Source organism: Phoca vitulina, unplaced genomic scaffold (assembly GCF_004348235.1).
Source record: "Phoca vitulina isolate PV1807 unplaced genomic scaffold, GSC_HSeal_1.0 scaffold17, whole genome shotgun sequence".
In the NCBI taxonomy this organism is placed as follows: domain Eukaryota; kingdom Metazoa; phylum Chordata; class Mammalia; order Carnivora; family Phocidae; genus Phoca; species Phoca vitulina.
In genome coordinates, this window is record NW_022589720.1 from 12,825,886 (window position 1) to 12,847,797 (window position 21,912).

At 40.9% G+C, this 21,912-nt stretch overlaps 1 protein-coding gene across 1 annotated transcript in view; it reads right to left on the reverse strand.

Moving 5' to 3' along the window:
- Positions 1–18,762, reverse strand: part of MARCHF11 (membrane associated ring-CH-type finger 11) — a 97,955-nt gene extending 79,193 nt beyond the window's left edge. Inside the window, exons 1-2 of the mRNA XM_032415276.1 lie at positions 18,178–18,762; positions 16,792–16,947 (exon numbers count right to left, since the gene is read on the reverse strand). Coding sequence (XP_032271167.1) covers positions 16,792–16,947; positions 18,178–18,735 — 714 coding nt within the window. The 5' untranslated portion in view covers positions 18,736–18,762. The remainder of the gene's footprint in view (positions 1–16,791; positions 16,948–18,177) is intronic.
- Between the last annotated feature and the right edge of the window lie 3,150 nt (positions 18,763–21,912).

A 21,912-nucleotide genomic window follows, 5' to 3' on the forward strand; every position in this document is an offset into this window, starting at 1 on the left:
AATTATTTAAATTTTAACATACATTTTAACAATATCACATTTTCCTGAATTATTTGTGTCGTTTAAAATAGTTTAGTAAATCATTAGACTTACCCCAAATCCCATAGTGATGCGTGGTGGCTCGTGAACTAGTATTCAGCCTCCCTCACTGATCATTGATTGGGAAGCGTTCTTTCTCTTTTCCTGAACTGATTTAAATATAATCCTGAAAGGGTTTCTCTAATACCTTCCTTGCTTTTTTCAAGCCCAGCTAGTATCTTTAAAATCGTCATTCTGAACTCTAGTTCTGACAATCCTGTAAATCTTGGCACAACTTAAATTGAAGCATCTCAGAGTAAGATACATTTTTCTAGACTGCTCATTCTCACAGCAGTTTGGGAAGGACATGGGGCAATGCCTCTTAAGCACTTTGGGAAAAGTGGCTGGTGCACCAGTGCTCGAAAAATGGCGGCTCCTATTATCAGGAAGTATCTCTAGAAATAGTCATTGTGGCGCAACACAAACTTTGTAACACGTGTGCTTGTTTCCCAGGCTCCTCCAAGGTTCAGCCGTGGTCAGCCTGAGAAAGTGTGTCCACGGGGAGGTGACCAAACATACTCTTAACCTCCTACTCCAGATCACTCTCAACCATCCTTAAGAAATACTTTCGGTCCTGGAAATGACATGTTGAGATTCGCTTAAAGTAAACACGTGTCTAATCTACATCACTTTCCATAGCTGTTTGCTATGCAATCAAGTCAGCTTTAATCCTTAAATGTCTGGAGGTCAATAAAGCAATATATTCATTGTACTGAGTTCTGAATGGGTTTACTATACAAAAGTTAAAAGAGGATAACTGTATCATTTCATTATGGTATAGTCACTTTGCTGGCATGGTTTGGTTCTGATCAGACATCTAGAAGAAAGTTCATTATCAGACTCCAACAGCATATGAGAAGTGAGCTCTCTCACGTCTGAAGTGCTAGACAAACTCAGACTCACACTTGATGAGGAGCTCTGTGTTACTTTTTATAACATACAACTGCACCCATGTAGAGTTAGCACCTTATCTGCAGTAAGGACCTTGTCTTCAAGTGACAAACTAAAACTGCCTTCAACTGTGGCCAATATTCTCTTAGTCCTTTCATGGGAATAGTAATCTTCTATGAGCATGGAGCTGCTAGGAAATGGTTTTAATGCAGAACATGCAGTGCGGAGACATTATCAATGTAAGTATTTCTCTCCTTACTCTCAATGAAACTTTATGCTATTTTATTGAAAAATGTCCCAATTGTGTACCAACCCTTTGCTGCAACATTGCCACAAAAATTAATATGCTCAGTATTTGCTCAAGGTTTAACTGCTGAAAACATGTTGTTGACCATGCAAAACAATTTTAATTTACTGTGTTTGTCATTTAGTACCTATGGTTTGGAGCTGAGAAAAAAGGCACTTAATAAGTAATATAAATTATTTTTCTTACTGTATCAAAATCTGATGAAGAATATTTTTCTAGCCGTCCAAACTAAAATATACACTAGCTACCAAGATATTGAACTGCAAATTAACCATGCTAATGTATGCAATTATTATCATGTTTGGCTTATTAAGTATTCTCTGAAATTTATTTTGGTCTAGAAATACATTTCAATTTTTGATAAGGCAGAAGTACTATATGTACATTTTTATGTAAAAGATATTGTTTTTATTTTATGTATTTATTTATTCACTTAAAATCCCCCACACTTTAACCCTATTTAAAATACATTTAATGAACATTATGGCCACATCATTGTCTAATGGAAGCTTCGTATTCCTATAGTCCCCAGTCCCACCAAAGACGCTTGGAAACCACAGTAGAAATGGTTTTCCCTGACCAAACATAACATTCCTTGTACCTTTTGCCATGCTCTCATGGACTATTTGATAAAGTTACCCAGTCAAGGAGGCAAGGACAGTGTTACAACCAAGTTCTTCGATGATGAGTATTTACACATCATTTATTTTCAGTAACTAATAACGTCATATTTTCTATGCATCAAAACAAGAGTAATTGTGGCCTCCTTGATCTGGAAAGTGCATGCCTGTGAGTCCAAACAGTATTTGCCTAATGCTCACTGTTAGTGCTCTTAAAATGCCTGTACCTCTAAACCAAAATTATATTTCCCATTTAGAAAAAGAAAACTCTACTTATCTCTCCTTTTTCCTTCCTCTGTTTCTTTGATGTTTCCAGTTATTTCCAGGGTAATGGAGCCTTGCCTGGGGATTCACAACCAGCCAGAGAGACTCATTCTCCACATCCCCTCCCACCAGTGATGAACCTCAGTAGATGGTCAGTGGCTAGTTACTGCTTAATTACAGTTCCTCTGGTTGTTAACTAAGAACTCAAGCTGCTTGGAAAAATTTTCTCCCTCAAGCAAGATGACTTGCCATTAGTAAAACAATCAGTAGTAATTAAAAACCTCATTTTCAAATATAGTTCCTAAGTTTTACATCAAGAAAACTACTTCTCATCTAAACTCTCCTTTAAAATGCTGCCCTAAGCAAAATAAAAGGCCCTCTTTAAAAAAACCTAAAGCCAAACCAAAAAAAAGCCAAAATGCAATCACTGTTTTTCGAATAACAACACTGCTCCAATATTTATGAATCCAAATAAAGGATTTTTTTGTCTTGCTGACAAAAATATCTATAAGATATTTAATCATCGATATAGTGCAAATATTTTGGCAGAGACCACTAGGTGCTATAATTATCTTCAATTTAAACTTGTTGTGCCCAGATAGTCAAATGGGCAATCAAAATGTGAATGCACTCCCTAAAATCACTTTAAATGGATTTAACATTCTGCTTGAGTTCACATACTTCACACTCTTAAACCATTTAAAAAGTGGCTATTCCAAAATCTCTGAACAGAGTAAAATTTAACTCCCCCAAATTGCAAAGTGTAAAAAAAAGAAAACAGAAATGTTTGATTTAATCAAATCGAATCAAATAGAAAAACAGGCACCTTTTTCGAAACAAATCAGGTGAACAATAACAGATGTCAATTAACTAAATGGAACCTGGGCCAAATGTATTTTCAAACAAGATGCAAAAAGTAGAGAAACATCTCTAACGTGATGGAATTCTGTGCACCATGAGACACATTTCAAGAATATAACTGGAGTTAACAGGAAACACTAGAGGGCAGAGTTGCATAGTGAAGTTCTTCTAACTCTAATTGGAGAAAGGGATACCAATAGTTAGATACTTGCTCAGATAAATCGTCAAGACCTGCCACTAACTGACTTACTTTGAAAGACTTTCAACTTTTAATAGATGACCTAAATTCATCCACTACAAAAGGCAATCAAGCAAATTCAGGAAACCTAGATAAGGACTCCATGGACAATATTTATCCTCAGCATGATCTATCTTCCCTCTTGCATGTGTTGATAAATATAAATCTTACTCCCCATGAAATGACCATCATTTTTCTCCTGAATAAAGGATTCTTAGTAACCCACTTTGCTTATGGCCTTTGAAAGCCAAGGATTGTAAGTTATGGATGATATTTCCCATCAAATTTGGGGAACTGATTATTCCATTTTGGTTGACTAAGTACCATAAGCTCAAACAAAATGTCTCCATATTATTAAAAGTTTTCTGAAGAGACAGAAGGAGTGTTCACCCTTCAAAACTCCTTTATATTCATATTCTCTGTCAATGGCAGAGATTTAAAAAAAGGGGCTGCGCAGGATCTCGTTGCACTGATTAATGGAAGCCATTTATTCCAAATGGATTTTGGAAGCCCAGATGTCAGCTTCTGTAGCTTCAGAAGCAACATAAAAAGTCATTTCCCCTCTTTAAGTCAATGTGTGACTTTCATAGTGGCCAACTCACGTTCAGTATCTCCCAATTATATTACCTTGAAAATCACAGCCTCAAACATTCATTCTCCAAATAGCTAAGTTTCCTAGATGATATTCAATGAGATGATGGAGCTTCTCTTTAAAATAATCCACCTCAAAAATTTTGTTTTTCAACACCAGGAGAAAATCGGCCCAATATTCATTTTTACTTATTTTATTATCACTATACTTATAAAAATCATTATTAAAAATAATTATAATACAGGGGTGCCTGGCTGGCTCAGTGGGTGAAGCATACAACTCTTGATCTCGGGGTCCTGAATTTGAGTCCCACATTGAGCATAGAGATTACTTTAAAAAATAATTATAATCCAAAATAGCTGAATTTCTCATATATCACAGTTTTTATTTTAAAATCCTAACCCCTTGATAATTCTGTAGATGGAACAATGAATAACTCAAGAAGAACAAATTGAGCATCTGTGACTCTAAAATACATCTTCACTATCCTTCTTTTCTTAATATCTGATTGTACTCTTTTTCCTTGCTCCTAAATAACCAATATATTGAATCTTTACCATGATATTTGGGATATTACAATGGATTAGGAAATTGGCCACTATCAAGGCTTTTAATATATTGATGCAAATTATAAAACTATAGGCTATAAATATTGGCCTTGCCAGTTCATAGAAAACTGAAACCCAGAATGAAATGTGTTTCAGTGGGAAAATTAGTCATAGTGAATATTCATTTATATACCCTAATTCTAGAAAGCCATAAATTAAAAAATTCTGAGAATCAAAGTCAAAGATCATGGATTGGTAAGCCTTCCCTGACCAACCTACCTAAAAATTTAACCATCCCTTCCCAAGATTTCATATCTCTCCTTCTTTGCCCAGTATTTTTTTCTTTAGCACTTATCACTAATTTTCTAATTATTTTATTTAGAGTTTATTTATTTATCCCTCTCTGGATTGTATGCCCTCTGACGGCAGGGATTTTATTTCTTTTGTTTACTCTTTTGTTCATCCCTAGTCCTGGAACAGTGCTGTCAATTAGTAATTAAATATTTGTTGTATTACTTAAAGAATGAATAAACAACAAATACAAAATCTGGCAGAATTGTATGTGTTACAACTCTTGTTCTAACGAGGTTAGAAGTCTGGGATTAATAAAGCACCATCACATGCCAAGAACTCTGTAAATGTTACTTGATTTAACTTTCCCCAAAACATGATGAAATTAAGACCTATGGCATCACTGCTGGTCACATAGCTTGGTAAGTGGTTGAGCTAAAATTTGGACCCTGGTCTGCATATTGCTAAAGTCCACACTTTTTTCTATTATATCACACTGACCCTCATATAATCTCAACCCCTCTAGAAGATGTGTAACAAGTTTTTTAAAGGAGGGGCTTAAGTTACAAAAGCTAATTGTGTCCACAAACTCATACTCGGGAGGCTCTGGAGACCTTGGAAGAAGCAGTTGAATATTTATGAATGGCAATCAGTTTCCCCTACTTACTTGAAAAGCACAGAGTCCCACAACTCCTCAATTACTCACACCAAGTCTCAGGTGATTGGGGAAAGAGAAGATAATGAAAAATCACGGTTTCTTCATGATTATGGGAGAGGACAACTGCACAAATACACGGGTTAACAGAAGATTTGATGGGGGATTTGAAACACATAATCTCGTTTAGCACATAATCACCATGATTGCAGAATCATAGACTCTCCCTAAATTGATAACTTCACAAAGAAGCTAGCTCAGTTAGGGAGATTTGTCTCTTCTCCCCCATTCACTTATTCAATCATTTATTTATATCAGTATGCACTCATGGATGTTTATATTATAGTTTAAGTTATAATCCAATACTACATTATTTATTCCATTGCTCAAAGTATTCCCGATTTAGCCATTTCAGGTTGGCCTTTATATTGCTTTGCTATGCCTCCATCCTTTTGTTTTTCAAGCACTTCTTTACTTTCTGGTACAAGAGACTCCAGCCTCATCTTGTGTAAGAACACCATTTTGTATGTGACTGGTTCCCTTTATTGGAAAATGGTATTGGAACCAAGATCTGATGCTAGGTGGGTTTATTACTACTGGAGTGTCACTACCATTAGGCCCTCTCAGCAGACAGAGCTAGGAAATGGATGTGTGTATACTAACCCATGCATAAGCACATATCTATAAATATTTATATCTATCTTGAGCAAAACATGAATTTATACTGATGTCTCCAACTCTAATCCAGGACCACATGGCTCATTCTAGCATGCCCTGTTTTAACCACTCAGTTTATTTCCAGTAGAAGTATTAACATAATCTATAATTACCTAGTTTTTAAAATTTATTTGCTTACTTATTTACGGTCTATCCCTCATCATCAAGGATTTAAAATAAGAAGCAGAGGTTTACCTAACTCTAGCTCTAGGACCCAGAACAGTGCCTGCTACATAATAGTGGTTAATTTGTTGGATGCATGAAAAAATAATCAACAGAAAACTATTGATTATATAATTCTTAATAGGAAATAACAAAGATAGAATATTTTGAAGCTAACCCCTGACATGAGTAAAATCATCTTCTAGACCAAAAATAAACACATATTAATCCATCGCTATGCCCTGTTATATTAATAATCTCCACGCATTCATCATCACTTAGCACTGAAATTTTCCCTACGAGCAATTCAAGGAATGGTTGGTGTTTTCCCCCTAAAGTTTACTGTAGTAGAGCTTAATCATGTCCAAAATGAAAGTAGCATATTCTATCTCAAATTTCCTTTTCTGTAACAGTAAAGTGCAGGTCAGAGAGAAGAGGCAGGCAGGAGGCAGAGATGAGTCACCCACTGGTACATGTTTCACCAAATTACTCAAAAAGTTCTCAATACCCAAGAGCCTTTTCTTCCATAGTCTAAGAACCGTGTCATCCAAAGCTACCCAACAAATTTTGGCACAATTACTTATTATCTTGTTGGCTTAGCATTTTTTCACTTTAAGATTTTATTTATTTATTTGACAGAGAGAGAGAGAGAGAGCATAGGCAGGGGGAGGGGCAGAGGGAGAGGGAGATGCAGACTCCCTGCTGAGCAAGGAGCCTGATGTGGGACTTGATTCCCAGGACACTGGGATCAGACCTGAGTCGAAGGCAGATGCTTAACGACTGAGCCACCCAGGCACCCCATTTTTTCACTTCTTTATACTACTTCTCAAATTGCTGACAAGTCTTGTCTAGATCTGAAAATGACTTTAATAGAAGCTATAGCAGTAGGACTGACAGTCCACCATAAAAGTAAAGGAAACAGTTTCGGAAGGGATGAAAAGGTGATTTTATATTCAAAATTTTCTTTCAACTTCCAGGTTTGAGCTTGGGCATGCTTGGTCCTAGAGAATACAACAAGGGTAAGGATCAATAACCTTTCCTCTCTAAAAGGACTGGAGCTTCCTCTGACAAGCTCCCATCTACCTGCTCCCACTAAAAATAAGGGAAAATGTTTTCAAGAAAAGGAAGAAAAAGATGGAATGACCATAAAACAAGTATTTACTGAATGCTGAATATATTGCTAGTAAACCCTACGCTCTGTTCTACTCTACTATAAACTCTTTAAGTTCTTTATTTTTTCTTTAAACTAATAAAGAGATTCCTCTTACATGCATATTCATGTAAAAAAACTGCAAATGTAACATAGAAAAGAAGTTAATACTGGGGGAAGCAGTGAGGGGAGAGAAAAGAGCAAAAGTATTTCCTGGAATATTCTGGAATATTCTTTCACAAGAATATAAGTAAAATTCTCTGATATTTGTGAGAAACGTTATTATTTCTAAAAATCTTTTTTAACAGGCTGAACAAACCAAGGCGAGCCTGTATGCATTTCTTGAAATAGTTCCTTGTTTATTTGAACTATATTGTAACTCAGAGTCATGACACAAATGAACGTCAAGGCACAAGTGCATGTCCATATATAACAAAGGAGTGCCCAGAGGGTTCCTGTAATTAGAGCTAGATGCATATGGGAGGGCCCCCTGCGCCCAAATTAAGCTTTGGCCACTTGCACATAATTAGCATACCAAAATGAGAAACAAAACCAAAAGGCATATTAAGGCAATGACACTCTATTACTATGATAAGGATACACTGCCCAAGTGTTATCAAAGTGAACTGTCTTTTTTTTTTTTTTTTTAAGATTTTATTTATTTATTTGAGAGAGAGAGAACGAGAGACAGAGAGCATGAGAGGGAGGAGGGTCAGAGGGAGAAGCAGACTCCCCGCCGAGCAGGGAGCCTGATGTGGGACTCGATCCCGGGACTCCAGGACCATGACCTGAGCCGAAGGCAGTCGCTTAACCAACTGAGCCACCCAGGCGCCCAGTGAACTGTCTTGAAGAGATAAAAACTGGAGAGAGAGCATGGCTTTTAGACAGTAGTTTCCAGAGCATACCACACCTAAAAGGAAGGATGGAATAAGAAATGTCTCCTCAGTAAATTCTCTTATTGACTTTGCCTATATAGAAATGCTTCCAGGTTTCTGTCATGTCTTCCCACGTGACTGCTTCCTGCTGAGGCCATCCACCTCTACCTACAACGGACATCCGTTTGGCTAAATCTTGTAGAACAGCTGTTGAATTATAAGTTATGCTCACAGGGAAGATGCTGTCAAATATCCAAGGACACAGAAAGCACAAGCCACAGTGCAGTTTTTCCTGGAGAGACCTCTGAGTCTACCATCCATTTACTTGTAATTGCAGGCGACCATCTCCCCGCCGGCTGCTCCGAAGGGTCAGAAGCACACACGCTTTGCCCTCAGTCATACCACATTCTACCCTGACAAGGTCCGAAAATAGAAGGAAGCCAAGTTTATCAGTCACATCACAGCAAAGCCACATGCCAAGCAGGAAATGAGCAAGGAAGAAACAGTCTGTTGCCTTGCTACATCTCCCTGTGCTGGAGTATTGTTATCACCGGTGGAACAGCACATGTGAAGTTATGTTACAACTGTACAGACATTTTGTCAAAAAAAAAAAGTCACCTTGTTTTCTGTCAGGTGACAGATTCCACACCAAAAAAGTTCTACCAAGTAGACATTCTTAGCAGCTCGTCGATACCCATGATCATACAGCAAAATTTCCAACAAATTATTCAAATTCTCAGAACAAACCCTAGATGAAATTCTTCAACCAGTGACAACCTCAAGAGAGCACGCGTGTCCCACATGGGTAATTCCACATTCACAGAGTCTCTTTTCATGACATTTTATTTTGTGAAAAGAGCAGACATGTCTCTCTGGAACCTTTTTTTTTTTTTTTTTTAATTTTAGGTTTTAAAAATAGATCCCTCTATTACTCTTAAGGCTTTTTCCTGTGGTCTGAAGAAGCGAACAAACTTTGCCCTAGCACACTGAGAACAGAATTATTAGAAGAGCAATTTAAGAACAAGTGGAGAACTAACAGCCAGCAGATGGCTGACGTGTGAGCAATGAATGCAACTTGTTTTCCTTAAGACATATTCTCACTGCATGAAGATGAACATGACCCCCATGGTTCTGTTCATCTTAAAAGACATTCGCTTATGCATTCATTCATTCATTCATTCCACAAGTATTCACTGAATGACCACAGAGTGACCAGAAAGAGAAGTTTTCCTAAGCTATGTTGAGCTGTGTTAGGAAATTTGTTCTAAAACCCTTCCCATCAGCTTGCCCCCCTAGAAGGCAAGCTTGGAAACCCCAATCAAACTAAATATTATTTTAAGACATTCACAAGGGGGTATTCTAAGCATAGCTGCTGGGTTGCAGATAGCCTGGAAGGACTTGCTTTAGGAATGGATCTGCGAACCCTCTCTAAAATGCATTCTACAACTCAAGGAGATGAGATGGTGGCCTAGTCCAGGGACGCTGAGGGCTTATTCTGGGATGTCTCTGCCTTCTGCTTCTAACTTAACTAAATCTGCTCCTGGAAATGGAGACTTTGAGTCTGATACAACCAAGAAACGGTTTGGAAAAAACAATGGTTTTAATATTTAGTATTAAGAAGTTAATAGCATTTTGTTATGGAGCTGCATGCCACCATTTTCTGAATGATACAGGTTTATGATGATTTCACTCAAAATTACAAAGAAACACATACAAATTTTGGGACACTTCGCCCCTTTCATTTTCTAAGAGGTCAGAAAACACCTATGTCCATGTCAATACTCAATTTGTGTAAATCAGGGGTTGGCAAACTTTTGCCAAATCCATTTGGGCCCAATCCAGCTCAACACCTCTTTTTGTGTTGCCCACAAGTTTTTAAATTTTAAATGGTTGGGGTTGGGGAGGGGGGGAGACAAAAGGAAGATATGCTTTCCCGACACATTAAGGTTACATGAAATTCAAATTTCAGGGCCTACAAGCGAAGACTTACTGGAACACAGACACACTCATTCCTTCATACAATGTTTCTGACTGCTTTCATGCTAGGACAGTAACTATAATATTTTAGGCCCTCAAAGCCTAAAATATTTACTCTCTGGCCCTTTATAGAACAGATGTTCTAACCTCTGGTTTATATAACAAGATAAATATCATCAGGTGAAGACATTCTGGAGCCATAGCAAGGTTCCTCTACCCAACCACTCCCAAATTTTCTTGCCACCATAAATTGCTTTGACCAAAAAGTCTGCCCAAGCTCCACCCCAGCAGGGGGTGAGGGTGGGGGTTGTTTCTTCTACAGGCAGCTGGGTGGGGGGCCAAGAAAGTAAAGAAGAGAAAGGTATCAAAGTGGAAATATACTTTAAAAGAGGGAGGGAATGTACCAAAGCAAATGTGTGTAGAAGACAGTTTTGAAGAGTATCACCCATCTGGGCAACACCATCCCCAATCCTCTTTCAATAAAGGGTAGAAGCCCACACCCACACACAATGCCTAAAGACTCCATCTCTTTTTACTACCATCTCAGAACAGAATTTGCCTTGAGACAAATTGTAAAATCCCAGTACATGTGGCCTATACAATAAGTAAGATGGCTTATAAGTACACAAAGTGTAATTTACATATTTTATTCAGCAGAGAATCATTAATCTGTTCTAGTGAGTAAAATGAAGATTCATGTGTTTTGGGAATTAGTAAGCAAATGAAACAAAAATAATTTCAAAGGCGAGCAAATTGCCTCATGATGTGTTCTTTGTTTATTTTGACATTTTTAATTACCTATAAAATATGCCAACATATGCATTTAAACATTACATTTTAATGTTGTTTCTCAATTGTTCAGGCACGGTAATGAAAAGCTTCTCCTCAGCTTGCCATTTGCTAGCAAACCTACAGAGAATGTTAGTAAGAGCAACAGTTAGAAAAAAAAGGGGGAGGCTCACCACGCCAACCAGGTTGTACGCATGCAGACATTTTTAAGCTATAAAATGCAAATGCCTTGAAGTATTTCAAATGACAGCACACAATACTGCTAAAGTTCATGCTCTGATGTTTTCTTATTACATTTTCAGAATCACAGTCGATTTTCTAGAATAACTTGCCAACTTCTCCTAGTGCATCAGCTATATCGTGAGAATGACTACATCACTTCTGAAGGTAGTCCGCCCCTTTCATGCCACAGCCCCATTTAGGGAAATGATGACTCCAGGGTCCCCAAAAAGTTAAAGTTCTATAAACACTTTACAAATAAGGTCCAGAATATGAGCCCCGAGGAGCCTACCTGGTGCCAACTTCCTCTCTAACTCAAAACTGTCATGATGAGTGAGCCCCAGGGTTTTAAGAATTTGGATAAAAATGAAAAACACTCCCAAGTTGTTCTCCCTCTCAGAAGACCTTCCCATCACTCTTCCTGCTATGAGAAGACCTGTTGCGCACAGCACACTGTAGGTGTTGAAAGGAAAAGCCATAAGGGGAATGCTGATAAAAATGTGAGAGGCTAGGAAAAACGTCCAGGGGCCTAATACTCACAAAGGTATATGGCCCACAGGCAACGCTCAATGCCGTCCAAGGAAGATCCTTCCTAGTCCTTTCCTTTGGTACTCTACATAAGGGAGGAAGAAGGAAAGCTGATGGAAGCCACTATTCACGCTGACCGATGCTCTGCCAACTATCTGTGTTCCTACAGGATCGCCCTCCCAGGGATTCTGGGGGCCTCTCCAACCTCCCACTTGCACACATCCCACCCAGCAGAGGGATTTCCCAAGCGTAAAGGAATGATGCCTGAGAAGCTGAGCAGCACTGCTCTGTGCGTGGCTACCTGTGGAAGCATCTCGTAACTCCGATTAAGACCCGTGGGGAGGGATATCTGGACAGTACGCATGCTCTTGTGTGCTGAGATCGTCATATCGCATTACACCCCTGAGTTTTTTAAATGCTGATTCTTTCATTATTTACGAAAGCAAATTTGTTCAGACACTGAGATGGGCTCTCCCAGAAAAAGCGGGCGGGGGGGGGGGGGGGGGAGGGCGCGGTGGTTAAACATCCAGGGAAAAAGAATGATCTGGAAAAAGAAGTCCTTAACTTCACATTGGTGACAAGAGATTGAAGGACACAACAGGGATCCATGAACCACTGAAGGTCCCCATCTGTTAGCTGAATGAACAAGTAATAATAATCAGAGCCAACATTAAAATGGCACCTACTATGTGCTGGGCACGACACTAACCACTTTACGTATATTATGTATTTAGTCCTCAAAATAGTGGATAGAATAGGTGCCCTTATGATTTTTAAAAGATGAGTTAACTGAGGGGCGCCTGGCTGGCTCAGTAGGTAGAGCCTCAGACTCTTGATCTCAGAGTCACGCGTTCCAGCCCGATGCTGGGTTCAGAGATCACTTTTTAAAAATGAGCTAATGAGGCACAAAAGAGTTAGGTAAGTCGTGCAAGGTAATACAGGGAGTACCTTCCATTTACAGTGTATTTTTCTATGTTTAGGCAGTGCGCTGTCTTTTATAACAAGTCTTAAGTTTCCCATACAATATATTACCAAATAAATGTTATCTCTTCAAACATCTATATTTCTTGAACAAGTACAGAAAGCATTCATAAACCTGAATATAGCTTAATTAGTTAATGTCACCAACATCTCAAGATAAATTTGATCTTATATATTCTTAGATTCCACTAATTTTATACCATACTATGAGATTCAAAACAGAATTAGCTTTTACTCTTAAAATATTATTAGTGCACCATCTTGAATATGTTAATCAATAAAATAGATTCTGCAAGTAGGTAGGAGGGTAAATGCATGTTAATTACTTGGAATGTCTTAATTAACTCCTACTGCTAATGACACAGCGATTAAGATTTAAGTATGTTTAGAGGATATATCAGTTTTCTACTGGGTCATGTTGCTGAACATCACTAAAATCCAAAGGAATGGGGAGTTTTAGACCCAAGTTTTCAAAGGCCTCTAATATTAAAGAGATAAACAAGTAAAACTAAAGTTTTAGACTCTGCAGCACGAGCCCCCCCCCCCCCCCACACACACACTTGTTTCCTGGTTAGCTGCTCCTTTCCCTTCTTTGTCTCCACATCCCCCTGAGCACCAGGAAGTACCTCATGGTAGTAATCACTTCTGAAAGTGCTTGAGGGTATGCATCAAGCATCACTCCATACATTTTTTTAAAGCTTTCTTTATTTCTGAGCGCTGGGAGGGAAGTTACGGTGGTGCTTGGTGACCTATCTGGGCTTAACAAGTACTTAATGCAGAGACCAGGGTAGGTAGATAGAGCTATTTTTAGAAGCTATCTCCTATTGTGAATTAAAGACAGCCACTCTCTTTCAAAGGACAGACTCCAAAGGTGAAGTCTATTTTCCCTTCTCTTGAATGTGGGCTGGTCCTGTGACTTCCTTTAATCAAGAGAATACAGCATACATGAAACTGTATTACCTCCAAGATTGGGCCTTAAGAGATCCCAGCACTTGGACCTCAACCGCATACTGTGAAAACTCCAAGTCACATGGAAAGAGAACTGAGGCCCCAGCTGACAGCCCCAGCTGCCTTCCAGCCAACAGCCAGCACCAAGAACAAGTCATATGAGTGAGCCATCCTGGATTGGAGCATCCTAGTCAAACCTCTGGATAGCGATGGCTCCCGGCTGACACCACATATGGAGAGGAACCTTCCAGCTGACCTCAATCAACCCAGGCTCTGAAGAGATCATAACTGATTGTCGTTCAAACTACTAAGTATCTGAGAGGGTTTGTTACACAACAATAAATAGTCAAAAACTTTCTAGACCATCTTAGAGACCCAGGCTAAAACCAGTTCCTGAGTGACTCAGCTTTGCACAGGACAAGCCATGATAGGCCCAGAAATGGCTATGATGCAATTCAGAACACTTTCTAATATGGGCATGGAGGCTAAGACCATGGACCTCAGAGCCAGACTGACTAAACTTGAATCCTGGCCTTGTCCTTGACTAGATACGTACCCAGTAGAAATTAGGTAACTTTTCTGTCTCTGTCTCAGTTTCCATTTGTGTAAAATAGTGATCATTCTATTCCCTACCTCACAGGTTTGTTATGAAGATTAAACATCAGTATCAGCATATGTAAAGCACTTAGAACAGTGCCTGGCACAGAGTAAGTATTCAGCAAATATTCTCTATTAATTATTTATTCTCTCTTCTATTCTACATCCAAGGAACCACCCACTCACAGCTATGGAGGTCTCTATACTTAGGACAGAGGGATAGGGAAAGTGATGGGGTGGGGGGTGCCAAAACATACTTCCTGTTGGATCCTATACCATGAAGAAATGGATTTCTGCCGGGTCATAAAACCATGAATGTGATAAATGTGACATCTGATCGGCCTCACAACAGCAAGGGAGAAAACCAAAAATCAGAGTAAATGCTCAGTTTGTAGGTGATCCATAACAGAAATGTCAGGCAATTAATATAACTTTATCTGAGAATAAATTGCTCCTAGGTAGAAGAATCCACACTGTAGGAAACTTATAACTGATTTCCACTCATTAGGAGTACTGAGTTTTTTATACATATAACACAGTCCTGGAAAGTTACTTTCTTGGGCATGATCTAAGCTATCATCATCACACTCATATCAACTTTGTTTCTGAATATTATTTTCTAATTCACTCTAACAAACAGGTCACCTTACAGATCAGGGTAGTATTTGCATATGTCATAATAAAATTAATTCTAGTATATTAGTAAACACTGGGTTAGTTTTGGGGTTTGGGTTTTTTTTTTTAATTTTTTGGTCATATCATACACACACTTTGGGGAACTGCTTTTGTTAAAATGATATTGAATGATTTGTTTTATGAATGAAGCAAAACATAGTAGCAATCAATTCATTTTGCTATAGAATTAGTAAACAGTACTTTTTGCCCCAGCTCTTTGTCTCTTCTCTATTTTAAAATTATATCAAAGACCTATTTCTGTTTACTTCAAAATGAATCATCCCACATGAGTTAATATATGGTAGCCATAAGTTTCTGAAATACTTAGCATTCTATTTGAGCTCTTGAACATCTGGCCACAATGCTTCTCATGGGACTTTTCACTGGAGTTCCAAATTCCCCCTTTCTCATCTCCCCATGTTTCTAGTCATAGAATTATTGTACATCCAATGATACTACTCTTATCCTTATATCCAGACATGATTCCATCTGTTTTTCAGGACAACTATGATAGATCCATAAATTGATACCCAGGTAGTTCAATCAATTAGAGGTTCTGGGAACACGTGTCAGGTTTGTGCCTGTCTTCAGCATGATAGCATCACTTATCCACATTAGTTATTCTTCTTCTCTCCAAATTATTTATAAGCCTTTGGTCAACTTGAAAAAAATCCACACTTTTCTTCTCATGCCTGCTAATCATGCTTTAAATGATGACTATCAGAGATGCAAATTAATTGCAAACCATACGAAGGATGCGCAAATTAAAATCTATGAAATTTAAATTATTAATGCAGTAGTAATTCAGCTTCCAGGTTCCCTCTGCAATCCCTAACAGTTGCACCTATTTTATACTGCTCAATGCAAACTACATTGGTTGATTTAAACAGAAACAAGGGACACTAGATCTTATGACTTTCTTCCCCTCCTAACTTTTCGATCCCCTTCCCCCTCTTCCTTCTACTGCATACTTCATTTCTGTTTTGAACCTACTCTTTTATGTCTGCTTAACTTTAGCCCCAAGTCACTACCAGATCTCATCAAGTATACACTATTCTGCTTTAATATGTCATTCTTAATATTTTGAATTTTACATCCCACCAGTCTATTCAAAGAATCTGAATCAGTTTCACCATGAAAAAACCAAAGCCTATTTTTCCAAGGGCATTTGTAGGGTTATGGGTATTGTGTTTTATGTGATTATACACAAAAAGTTTAAGAATACACACAATTTCAGTGGTATTATTGAGAGTAACTGTTGGAAATACTTCTGCATCCACTATGTAAGTTGAACACAGCAAATGAAAGTAGCTAAATCTTCCAAATGCATCACATGAAAAAGAGCCTAGTTAAGTGAAAAAAGTTTTCAGATTAAAACTAATAGATTTAACTGAAGTTTCCAGACTAATAAAGTTCAGCTTTACTTGTATGTGTCTCCCATTAACGAAGCCCATCCTGGGCTTCAATGCATAATTAACAAGAATATTATTAAAATAAATTGTGTAATATTTCTAATTAATAACTAGTTTAATTGAAGTATAAGTTTATCAACTTGCCCTTTTAGAAACAAAGATGGGCATAAGTTTATCAAAAAGCAACAAACTAATAAAAGAAACCACTTGAACAAAATGTCTCTTTAGTTTCTCAGATAAAAATGTCACAGATTTCTCCAAGCACAACTCAACAAATTCTAAATCTTGGCTTTATTTTATTTGCATAAAATGTTTGTAAGTAGCATATGTAAATATCCTTAGTAATAACTGAACTCAAGTGCACACATGGTTATCAAAATCATTTCAGGGTAAAAAAAAATGTCATGGATGTTTACCTGGCAAGGCTGTTTCATTTTAATGGCTATGACATGGTATCTGTAACAGCAGAGCTCACAGGTCCAGGAACCCCTCTCGCTGATCCACTTCAGCAGGCACAGCTGATGCGTATACCGAACTGACCCATCACAGCGGCAGGGGTTTAACAATTCCCCCTGAAAAGAACACAGCCCATGTGAATATTTATGCTCATGTCTCTATTTAAAAAAAAAAAAACAAAAAACAAAAAACTAACACTTGCTTTCTTTTCTTTCAAAGAAGGATACAAACATCAAACTCTCCGAGAAAATAAAATTAAATTTTTATACCTCTGATGGGAATGAAACTGAAGTCTTAAAACTATTTCAAAGGTATTACTGAGAGTTATGACATAAATGTTCTACCCACATACAAAATGTCTGCAAGATATAGCTCCCAATACCCTTGGGGGAAAGCTGTACTATGAAATCTCTTTAATAACTTTTAAGTGGATGGTCAGATGCATTTCCTCTGCAGTTATTCTTAATCATCGCTAAAGAAGAAATGCATGGCATCCCAGAAAGTAGCTTGCAGTAGCATTATGCTTTTATTTTTTTCTAAATGTAGCATCATAAATATTGACTTAGGGCACTATATTCCTGAAAGCCTGCATATTCTTACCCAATTTCCTCACCTTTAAAAATATTGAACCTAATGTTTTCTCAGACCACACATTTTGTAAGAGATAGGTTATCCTTTTGTCTCCATGATTACTCTCATATAAGTTTGCATGCACCTCTAATGGAGTTTTTAATTTATGTTCCTAACGAAATACATTGTTAGCTAAATAGGCTTGCTTTCACAAGGTCAAAGTACATTCCTATTTCTCTTGTAAAAACTATAACACGCTCTTCACATCAGTGAGATTAAGTCAACATAACTTGAAATATGTAAAGACCCTGCCCTTTTTGGTTTTGGCATGACTCACCCCCAGTTTGTATTCTAAGACTATCTGCCTCAGGATACATTTGTAGAAAGGGGGACATAGGTTTGTTTCTAAAATCCATTTAGCAATTCACAAAAGAGATACTTAGGGCATGATCTTTAAAGCACCTGAGGAATGCGTAACTGCAAAACCAGGTAGGAAAAAAAAAATAAGTGTAGATCAAATTAAACCCTTCATTCGCCACCGGGACATTTTCATCTGCCTTCACAGCAAGGGAAAAGGGAACACAAGTAGCAGCCACTCAGTTGGCCGGACCAGACCAGCCGGGTGGCGAGGAAGCGGGTGGCGAGGAAGCGGGAGGCGAGGAAGCGGGAGGAGAGTGCTGTCCGTGGTGCTGAAAGGTCGATCCTCCAGGGCAGGAGCGGGTCCAGTCCCGACCAGAGCCCACGGCCAGCTGCTCCGAGGTCCCCCAGGGCCTTACCTGCTCCGCGCCCTGGAAGCAGATCTTGCAGATGGGCTGGTGGTGCTGGTGCTGGTGCCCGGCGCGCTGGTCGCCACCGCCGCTGCTGCTGCTGCGGCTGCTACACACCGAGCGCGTCTCGGGCTGGTCGCCGGCGCCCCGCCGCTCGCCCTCCCCGCCCGCGCCGGCCTCAGGCTCCGCGGGGACGCCCTTCCCCGCCGCCGCCGCCGCCGCCTCAGGGACCGCCGCCTCCGGAAGGCGCCTCGTACCTTCCCTGGAGTCGCCAGCCGCCGACACCTCCTGGCCGGCGGGCGGCAGGGGCGCCGGCGGCGGCGGCAGCTCGTCCGCGCCCCGGCGCCGCGGGACCACCTCCGTCGGTGGCTCGTCTGGTCCCGCGGCGCGCTCGGGGGACGCGGGCGGCGCGGGCAGCGGTGGCAGGTAGCGTGGGGGCACGGGGACCGAGGCCGGCTCTCCCGGCGGCGGCGGCGGCGGCGGAGGGGGAGGCGACGGGGGCGGCTCGGTGTCCCCACTCTCCGCCCCGCGGCGCAGACTGCCGCTGAGGCCGCCCTCAAAGCTCATGGTGGTGCCGCCGCCGCCCTCCTGCCAGCCCAGCTGGCGGGCCGGGCTCGGGCAGTAGCCGAAGGCAGAACAGAGGGGGCGGGAGGACAGAGCGAGGAGTGCAGGGAGGGAGGAGGGTAGAAAGGGGGACCCGGGCGCCAGGGGCTGGGGGGCGGGACGGGGAGGGGACGCGGAGGGCCCCGCGGCGGCGGCAGAGGCGGCTGCTCCGCGGAGCCGCCGGCTCGGCTCTGATGGAGGCGGTGCCGAATTCGGCTGCGCGTGAGAGCCGCGCCGCGGGGCGGCGGGGGGCAGGAGAGAGGGAGGGGGAGGGGGCGCGTGCGCGCCCTGGCTGGGGTGCGGAGACCTCGGGCGGGAATTCAGGGAGGGGAGATCCCCGAGCCACCTCCACGGACCCCGCCCCGGAGCAGCTCACGTCGGTTCCGGGGCGGACTACCCCTCTCCAAACGGCGCGGCACTGCGGCTCTCGGGAGTCTGGAGAGGGGGGAGGGGTCTGAGGCCATGGGTCCAGAAACCGTTACTGGGAAGGCAAGTGGGATGCGGCAGCGCCGGGCTGGGTGGGGCCGGGATGGTCGAACCCGAGACCCGCGTGGGAGTTGGAGGTCGCAGGCTGGTGCCCTGGGCTCGCTGGAGCCGGCTGAGCAGGGGTCAGGAAAAGGTGCGCGAGCCCTGGACACTGTAACCGCCGCTGCCCGGCGACTGCTCCCAGCCCTCTCAGAACCTTGTCCCTCAAGGGCACTCTCACGGATCCACCAGAGCCCTAAAGACCGAAGCCTCTGGAACCTATAGCCTCCCTCTGTCCGTCTCGCCCCTGAATCTTCCCCGCGTCCTCCTCGCCCCCTCCCTCCTGCAGTGAGTATCCGGCTTATTTGTAAATATCTTGGTGACTTTGTCACACTATCTTGGGTCATTTCCTGAAATGGTTCCTCCCAGTGAACCCTGGTGCCACGTTGTGTGGCGGGTGATCACTTTCATCCTTGCCCTTTTATAAAGGGCTCGAATGACACCTCTCCTCCCGGAGAAGTGGCTGTGTCCTCGGGCCGTGATTTTAAGCACCCAAAGCCAGTTCTCTGTACCTCCACTCCGCAGAACCTCTCTGGGACTGCTCTTTGGGCAGGGCAAATTTCCCCTGTTCTTTTCTGAAAATAAACTGCCATACCTGCAGGGAGCTGGACGGAAAAGAGTGCACATGCAGAGTGGTTTCCAAATCCGTTCAGTGTAAACTCACGAAGCATTGGATTTATATAGTGCAATGTGCCTATCCAAATCAATGGTGATTTTCACTATTCTAACAATTTAACATCTTTGGCACAATTGACTCTCTCTGGGCAGGCTTTCTGGGCTGCATTTCATAGCTGAAGACCCAGGAACAGATAGGCAAAGTAACTTGTTCAAGGTCACCGGACTATTAACAAAGAACTTTTGAGCTCCCTGACTTCAGGTTTTCCGGCTCAAACACCCAATGATTTTTTTTTTTTCCAATCCTCTAGCATGTCTCCTAAAACAGTATGTTTGATGGTGCTGACTCCCATTAATAGATGCTCTGAAACGACTGAGGTAAACTACCAGCTTAAATTAATTTGTCCATTACACATTTTAGCAGTAAAAAGTATATATGGTTAAAAAAAAAAAAAAAAAAGAACAGTCCCAGCTCTTTTGACATAAACTGGTTTGACTGCAAAGCAGAGAAAGAAGGTAGTAAAGAAGAGTTCAGAAATGCTTTGTCACACACAAATGGTCCTGAATGAAATAGTTCCCAGGAATGTCCTCTAACACTTAGCCCTCCTCAGACTAGCTTATTTTTGGTAGTAGAGTGGCAGGCATATTTTTAAAATAATAATCCCTGAATGCTCTCAGAACTTATCACGTTGAAGAAATGTGGTTGTAAGATATGCTTTCATTTTCAGTCTGCACCTGTCAAACTACCATTGCCACATTTGTATACTGCCACAGTCTTATGGTACTCAGAAGCCTTGATCCTAAGTTACTGAATTAAAAGCTATCTGAATTGTCTTTTAAAAAACCCCTAAATAATTCAATTTATAACAACTAAATTTCTACCCAGTGTGATAAAGTCCATTATTATTTGAAGGACAGCATCAAAGCTGTGGATTCTGTATAAAAACAATGTGGAACGATTCAGACAGCAGAGTAGCATGGATAAAGGAGGAAAGAGCCACAGTGCTAGATGTGTCCTCTTGGTTGATTGTTTCTGAAAAATAATTTCAGTAAGAAGAAATTAACTTTCACTGATACAGTGAGCAGCCACATAAGAACATTATATTTTCCAGTTTCTATGACCTCCAAAGCTGACCCGTCCCTGAAAAAGGGAAACGTATTTGTTCGTGATCCTTCTTCAGTTAACTCAGTGAATCTTAAATGGATCAAGGAAAAAAGACCTTCGTAACTTTGAAGGATTCTCTGCTGTAAAAATATAGAACATTGGGGAACACAGAAAGGATGAACCACTCTAGTTGCTGGCATCCAAGTGAAAGAGATGACAGAGACACAGACATCTGATAACATCAGGGCACCAGCAGCCACTGACAGGCATCCAGTAGCCAAAATGCATCTACCAACTGAAAAATGAATGAGGGGAGAGGCAATTCCATCAATTTGAGCAAATACTGAAAGGCACATCCAACCTGCTTCAACCTATATAGAGAAGAAAGCTATAAATAACATAACAAATGCTTGAAGGCTCCCTTATGTCTCCCTCCCCTCATGCACAGGCGGAGTGAAATGTATCCTTCACCAAAACAGGTCTTTATTATGAAGTTGCAGGCCCTTTAGATACCAGGAGTTTCTTGAGCTGAATCCAAGAATGAAGGAGAGATTAGGAGGGGACCAGGCAAGTATGTCCCAAAGAGTTACTTGGTGATATTAGTGGATATCTTTAGGAATTCTTCTTGAACTTCCCTTGTTACCACATCCTGAATCTGTCATCTCGGGTCACTTCAGGGATTTTAGATAGAAAACAATTCAGGCTACACCTAGGTCAGAATGGTTTCAGAATGACCTTGAAGCTAGATTATGTGTGATGACCTTGAAATGCCCTTCAATAGGAGGGTTAGCCATTGGAGAGTTAGCCTGGAGAGCACTTCAGAATTGCTTTTCAATTCTTTTAAGTTAAATTCTTCAAGCTGTTCCACAGTTGTACCCTTGGCACCTTTGGGGTGC